The 7,531-nt window shown below is 29.1% G+C and overlaps 1 protein-coding gene across 1 annotated transcript; it reads right to left on the reverse strand.

The window, feature by feature from the left end:
- Window positions 1-6,472: 6,472 nt before the first annotated feature.
- On the reverse strand, window positions 6,473-7,264 carry ARPN (plantacyanin). Its single transcript, XM_011016449.1, has 2 exons — window positions 6,995-7,264; window positions 6,473-6,887 (listed from the first exon to the last, which is right to left on the reverse strand). The coding sequence occupies exons 1-2, from the start codon at window positions 7,170-7,172 to the stop codon at window positions 6,688-6,690; spliced, it is 378 nt and encodes a 125-aa protein (XP_011014751.1). The 5' UTR covers window positions 7,173-7,264; the 3' UTR covers window positions 6,473-6,687.
- Between the last annotated feature and the right edge of the window lie 267 nt (window positions 7,265-7,531).

Genomic DNA, 7,531 nt, shown 5'->3' on the forward strand with positions numbered 1-7,531 from the left:
GTGTGTGGTTTCCAATTGACTAATAAAAGTTTATACTATACTTGTTTGACATACCATTAGTAGATCCTCTAACCTTGACATTTATTGTTATCGTTGTTAAATCTTTACGTTAATATTTCATCTCAAAGTTCTCATCTTCATCTTCATCTTCTTCTTTTTCTTTATTATTATTATTATTATTATTATTATTACTACTACTACTACTACTACTACTACTATTATTATTATTATTATTGCTGTTATTACTATTATTATTGTTGTTGTTGTTATTATTATTATTGTTGTTGTATTATTGTTATTTATAATTTGTATAATTAACCTCCCTATGGTTCAACCTCGGTCTTGCCGGGTTATTTATTACTTCGACACTCCTGCACTTGGGAGAAGACATCAATCTTTTTAAGTACCCGCCACCAAGTCAAAAAAGAACATAAATAATGTAATAAAGAAAAGGTTGTATTAATTTTTTTCAAATGGCTGCTACTAGAACTTAATAAATGTTATTTTGTTCTGGCACTTTCTAGAAACATCATATCCATTTATGAATGGATTTAAATTTATTATTAAGAGCAAATATTGCTCCTTCTATAATAATGATGTTTATAATAGATCTAGTAAATATACAAATGGTTTGCATATACCTAATCTTATAATGTCCATGTTTAATATAAGTAGCAAGATAAAAAAAAATTAGGTAATAAATATTCATAATATTTATGGCATTGTAGACTATATCACATCAAAGAAACAAGAATCATTATGTTATATAAAAAAAGATATTTAATCCTTTTAATTATGAATCATATGAAACTTGTAAAGCTTGGTTATTGAGTAAGATGACAAAAACACCCTTTATTAAAAGAGTAAAACATATAATGAATTATTAGGTCTAATATATACAGATATATGTGAACCAATAATGATTCATGTCATAGATGAATATAAATGTTTCATCATTAATGACCATATTGGATTTGGTTATATGTATTTAATAAAAGTCTGAATCATTTGAAAGGTTGAAAGAATTCATAAATTAAATTGAAATACAAATTAAAAAGAGAATTGAGATACTTTGAATGGATCAAGATGGTGAATAATTTCAAAAAGATTTTTAATATTATATAAAAGAGAATGAGATTCTCTCATAATAGAAACCTCTTGGAACACCATAATATAATGGAGCTTCTAAAAAGAAAATTCTAAAAAGAGAAATTAAACCATATTAGATATGGTGTAGTTCATGATAGTTATATAAACCTTTCACCTTTTTTAGGGGGCTAGGCCTTTCAAAATACTTCTTAGTTATATAAATCTTTCACTTTTTTTAGGAGGCTATGCCAAACAAACTACTTCTTACTTTTAAAAAGAGCTTTATTAAAATATATTGATAAAATTTCATATGAGATATGAAATCAATCTTATCATACTTAAAGATTTGAGATGTAACATTTATATGAAGTGTATTGTATCTAAACAAAGTTAGATAAATATAAGTTTATCAGATATCTAAAAGAAATTATTGGATATTATTTATATCATCTTGTTGAGAAAAAGTGTTTGTTTCAAAACATGTCACCTTTCTAAAGAAAAAAGTTGTTCTTTAAAAGAGTAGCGAAAGGAAAATAGAACTTAAAGAAGTTTAAAAACTATAATCTGACATCCAAATACAACATGAGTTTGAGGCTATAACATTGGATGTTCAGCCTAAACGTAAAAATATAAAGAAAAAGAAAAAGAGTAAGAACATGATCTTGATGTCTAATATGCATAAATGCATAGCAAATGACTCCTTTTATAGGCCAAAATTGAGAACTATTGATTTGTTGACTAATTATTGAGTGAGTGGCCATATCTTGACTTGGTGAGAATCCTTATATTCTTGTTTGAACAGAATGTCATTGCTAGCATCAGAATTTGAATAGACTTGCTTCATAAAAGTTCAAAGAAATTGTCTTACCTTTCCAACAAGAAAATTTAGGTCATTTAGACTTCTAGAACTCAAAATATGGGCTGAATACTGAACAGTGTCTGGGTTGCAGGACAGTTTTAGACTTCTCCGTTATTGCTAAGATTTGGACTTCGAAACAGTAGAATTGAGTCTTGTATTCAATATGAATGTTTAAGCCTATTTGTTAACTTTCCATTCATATAAAGCAGACCCAAATCCTCTAGATATGACCCAATAACTGAACAATGTTCTAGTTTGGATTGAACTAGCATCTCTTTTCTAAGTTTAACCCTCTCTTTGTCTTCTCAATTTCAATAGTTAAACTCATCAATCAATTCCTTGATTTATATGATAAGCCTGCATTTAAGCTGAGCATTTACCATAAATTAAAGTTATCTTATATTATCAAACTTGTTATTATAAAACATGCTTAAGTTAAGGAGTTATTGATACTTTAAGTGCAAAATGATAATATAAAACCTTGATAAAAATTCATTTTTAAGTACTAATCACATCCCCTAACAAGCTTATTACTAGTCCTTAGTAATCAAAGCGTTAAGAAAAAAAATTTACAAGTTCCACAAAGTAAGATATTCATCATTCAACTTTCATTAATCTATCCAAATAAACAAACTCTCATTAAATTTATATATATGCTTTATATTAACACATAGTTATGAGGCTTTTCTTAGAGAAAAACAAAATCTTGTTCTAATGTTTAAGGTTAACTTTCTTAGGTTGGAATTATTATCCTTTTTTTTTCTTTTTTAAAATATATATATACATATAACTTAAAACACAATGCATCTTTAACCCATCTAACAAACTTTAGGCTAGTGACTCCCAGACTAGTTAATCCTAGGGCAATGGTGTTGAGACACCCCTACGAGCGTAGTAACTCGAGTTACAGATAATGATATGTAGATAGTGCAATGTTTGATTTTCTTAGGCATTTCACCTTAACCTATGTAACAAGCACTAGGCAATAGCTCCCAAGTCAATTGACTTTACATGTAACAAGTACTAGGCCAAAACTCTCAAGTCAATTGACTTTAGCGTATTAGGTGTTAAACCACCCCTTTGAGCTTAATTGTTTAGGTTAGAGAGACTACGAAACCAAACTTATCTATATTTTTATTATCATTAATATTATCAATTTGTTTTCTTTTTTTTTTTGCAAATTATATACTAACCATTTCTCTTAGTTATTACCTTTAACAAAAGAACATAATTAATGTAATAATCTAATATGCAACCTACAATTATATGTTAAAGTGTGTGTATGTGAAAATAAAGGTTTAAGAATACTTGTTAAATGAGTATATGAGCAAAATCAATTGATGATAATGCGAGAGTTTGTAAACCTGAATATTTTATGAGAAGTATGTGACAAACCTTGTTATGAATTTTATAAATAACCATTGAAAAATATTTACAAAGATGCATTCGAGACTTAATAAAATTCTCCCTTACTTTATCATCTTATTACAAATAAAAGAAATTATTTAGTTAGTTTTTTTTTCAGCTACTACCCTATCCCCCAACCAAAACAAGACATTGTCCTCAATGTCATAAGATAGAAAGAGAAAATATAGAAGACATCACTTGAAATAGTGAACATTAACAAACCTGAAATATATTTAAATAAATATAAAAAATAACAAAACAAAATAGTATGCTAGTAATAAAACCAAATATATAAATTCTTACAAATTAAAGCTTAAATTGTAGTTGTGATTGTGGCTCACATCTTCTGTTGGTTTTACATCCAAGAACGGTTTAAACGCCCTCTATAGGTCAGCGATAAGCTTCCTATCTAGTTTTCTTAAAACTAGCAAACATGGTCCTTTTTAGTTAGATTCTCAAGACCATGTCAAACATGTTTTTTTATGAAATTATGACCATAAATCATGAATTATATAGTACAAATCTCCATTAAAGTACATCCTAAGAGTCAATAGAATATTATTTAATAACTCTTTATGTTTTGAAATAAATCCTACCTTTTTACAATTTCCACAAGTTTTTCAGAATTCATATGTATCCTTGAATATGGTGGGCCAATAAAATCCACTTTATAAGATTTTTGCAGTTGTGTTTTCACAAGAAATGTCCCTACATGTCTGCGCATGATAAAATTTAAAAACACTACTTACCTCATTCTCAAGAATATATCTTTGTTATATTTGATTATGATAATATTTGAATAAGTAAGGGTCATCCTAATCAAAATTTTGCACGTTGCTCAAAAAATTTCTTTTATCTTGGGTATCCAAATGAGCTGGCAAAAATCCTAAATAAGAAAGTTATCAATATTAGCAAACCAAGGTATTGAATCAATAGAAAATGAAGATTTATCATGAAAGTAATCATCAATTAGTATGATGTCAGATGTCGAATCAATTGTTAATTTTGACAAATGATCTATAACAACATTTTTGGTGCCTTTTTTGTCCTTAATGTCTTTTTGTTTAAAAGTTTAAAAGATTTCAGAATCATGATTAACTTTCTTTTATTTGGTCATATCATAAGTAAATGTAGGTAGTGGTGGGGAATTAGTCTTTTCTTTGTAATGTTTAAGTTTAACCCCTTCCTTACCCTCAGATATTGACTCATCATCTTTCTCACAAAGTTTAAGAATGGGTTTTTCAATAATCTTACCATTGTAGAGAGTAATGACTAGTTGGACTTGATCCCTATGTTGGTTTTCGAAGTTGCTTACACTTGAATTGTATTGTCCTTTAGGATTTTGTTGTGGTTGGGGTGGGAAATTACTTTTTTCCTAAAAACTAAGAGTAAATGTGAATTTTGCAAGAGTATCTTTAAAATCTATTTTGCTTTGAGCAAGTTAAGTGTTAATTGTCTCTTGCTTTTTAATGAATGCATACAAACTTTCCTCCAGATTTTTTCTAGGAGAAGGAACATAAATAGGTGAATAGATATGAGAATTTTAAAAATTATGTTGTGCTTGAAATAGAGGATGTGAAGTTTGTGGATCACTCTTCCAACTAAAATTTGGGTGATTTCTCCAACTAAGGTTATACATTTATGAGTATGGATTATGATTAGGCCTTTGAAAACTGTTTAAAGCATGGACTTGTTCATAGAGGCATTCTTTGAAAGAAGGCAAAGTCAGACTGTTATTGGTTGAGTATTCATTAGTTTCACAGATTTGACATACAATGTCTTGAATAATTTTTAATTAACCACTCTTTTTTAATTTTAGTGCCTTAATTTTTCTAGCTAAAGATGCAAACTTGGCTTGGAAGTTATGATCTTCCCTAAGGTTGTATATACCTCTACTAAATGTATGCGGTTGAGTTTTACCTGGTGTCTTATAAGTACTTGCGTTGTCCTAATGTTGAACATTTTCAGTTTGCAAGTCTAAGTACTTCATTGTTTCATTAGGGTGTCCTCATGTTGAACATTTTCAGTTTGCAAATCTAAGTACTTCATTGTTTCATTAGGATCTTTATCTTTAAAAGTTCTATTGCACTTCAATTCAACTATTTGTCTATCTCTAGGTGTTAACCCTTCATAAAAATATAAAACCATAATGAGGGCAAGTATTAAGCTAGTATTGATACCTATCCCAACATTAGTAAAATATTTCTCCTGGTTTTTGAGTGAATGTACTGATTTGTGAGCCTTGTACTTAGGCTATGTTTGTTTATACGGTTGCGATTATATTTTAAATAAAATATAGTTTTTGTATGTTTGGTAAAAAAAATGTATTTTACTGTTCATGAGTCCCACCTTTTATACACCGTTGTTTTCATAGTAAACAATGGCCAACACATATTTATACATTGTTCATGCTAATTAATTAAGATGAACAGTGTAGCCGACTATACTATTTTGGTTTGATTATAGTCCTTATCAGATGTATTTCATACATGTTAATTATCAGATATATTTCACAGTAAACAATGGCCAACACATATTTATACACATATTGAACGCTTAAAAAACTAAAAAAATTATAATCCTTATTAGATGTATTTCATATATAATAGAATTGTAGATATCTTAATAAAACAATTAAAAATATTTTATATTAAATATTATAATTTTAATAAAACAATTAAAAATATTTTATATTAAATATTATTTATTTTATGATACAATAACAATAATTAAATCTATAATATTTAAATTAAAAATCTTCAATATTAATATATATTTTTAAAATTATTTTATAACCTCAATTTTAAAAGTATTTTTAATCAAACATATTAAATTATTTTTTATTCAACTTTAATTTTAACCAAATACTTATTTTTTTAAATTAATCTCAATTAAAAATATTTTTTATAAAACAATTTTTTTTAAATCACATCTACAATAATTACCATATCTACAATAATTACCGCACTATTAAACACATACTCGAATGCTTTATTTTTATTGCGTTTTGCTACTGAAGAACTTTATCATGGTTTGGAACATGACATATATATCATTAATTTTAAAAAAAAAATCATAAACTCAATAAAAATAAAGCATTTAAGCACCAACAGAAGATAAGCAAGCAACATTATTTCTTGTTTATTCCTATAATATGTTAGTAACAAATTAACGAGTACAAGGGGTGGCCAGCCACTGATCAACACGCTAGCACATGCAGTAATCAAGGCAGAGAGTTGCATATATATATATATATATATATCAAGACATAAAAGGAAAAGATCATGAATCTCATGACTCATCTCTGATTATCCATCCCCCACATCACCATCTCACACAGCATTAACAGCTATTTTCATTCCAGACTGACAGTGTCCAGCAAAGCTACAGATGAAGAAATTTTGTCCCTTCACGAGCTTGATCCGATCCTTTCCTGATGTGTAAACCTTGGCACCTCTAGGGCTCGTGCATGAACTGTAACCAGCCTTGTTCACAGCAACAACATTGTGGGCTGCAGTGCTGTAATTGAATACTGCAAGAAATACAAGAACATATAGTTACCAGTTCATTTCTCTGGCTTCATTTTCCAAAAAACAAGAAAAGAAAAAACTTTAATTTATTCGTTGCTTTTCTACTTACTAAGTATATCACCAGCTTTAAAACTCTTTCCTTTAGGCCAGCCAGAAGCATTGAAGGTCCAGCCACCAGGGCCTCCAACAGTGTAGGTTGCTGCGTGAGCCATATCAAAATGGAGCAGCAGCATGCACAGCATAACCGCGACCGTCGCCACCATCGCACTGCCTCTTCCCTGAACCATTCTTTGAGAGATAAGAGACAAAGAGGACTGATATCTGCTGGCTAGCTAATTGAGGGATTTTGCTTAGGCTGATCATGCCGTTAGCCCCTTCTTAAAGGAGCTAGCTTGTGGGGTCAGTCTTCTATTTATGCTCTTAAAATAATGACAGAAAGTAAGCAAAGAAAGTAATGGGTTTGGCCACTTCCATTATTGATGTGTTAGAACCTTGAACGTTGGAGAATGGAGACATCACACAGTGGTGGGTGGGTGGGTGGGTTGCTGGTAGGTACAAAATCACAGGCATGTAACTCTGTATTAAATGCATGGTGATGCAGTAAAAGACATTAAAATAATTACGGTAGAAATGGCACCATTTGGAT

Source organism: Populus euphratica, unplaced genomic scaffold (assembly GCF_000495115.2).
Source record: "Populus euphratica unplaced genomic scaffold, PopEup_1.0 scaffold1993.1, whole genome shotgun sequence".
NCBI classification, from domain to species: Eukaryota; Viridiplantae; Streptophyta; class Magnoliopsida; order Malpighiales; family Salicaceae; genus Populus; species Populus euphratica.

Coding starts and splice junctions, on each gene's coding strand:
- ARPN (XM_011016449.1), bottom strand. CDS start 7,172: ATGGTTCAGGGAAGAGGCAGTGCGATGGTGGCGACGGTCGCGGTTATG. Junction 6,888..6,994: donor TAAAGCTGGTGATATACTTA/GTAAGTAGAAAA, acceptor TATTTCTTGCAG/TATTCAATTACAGCACTGCA.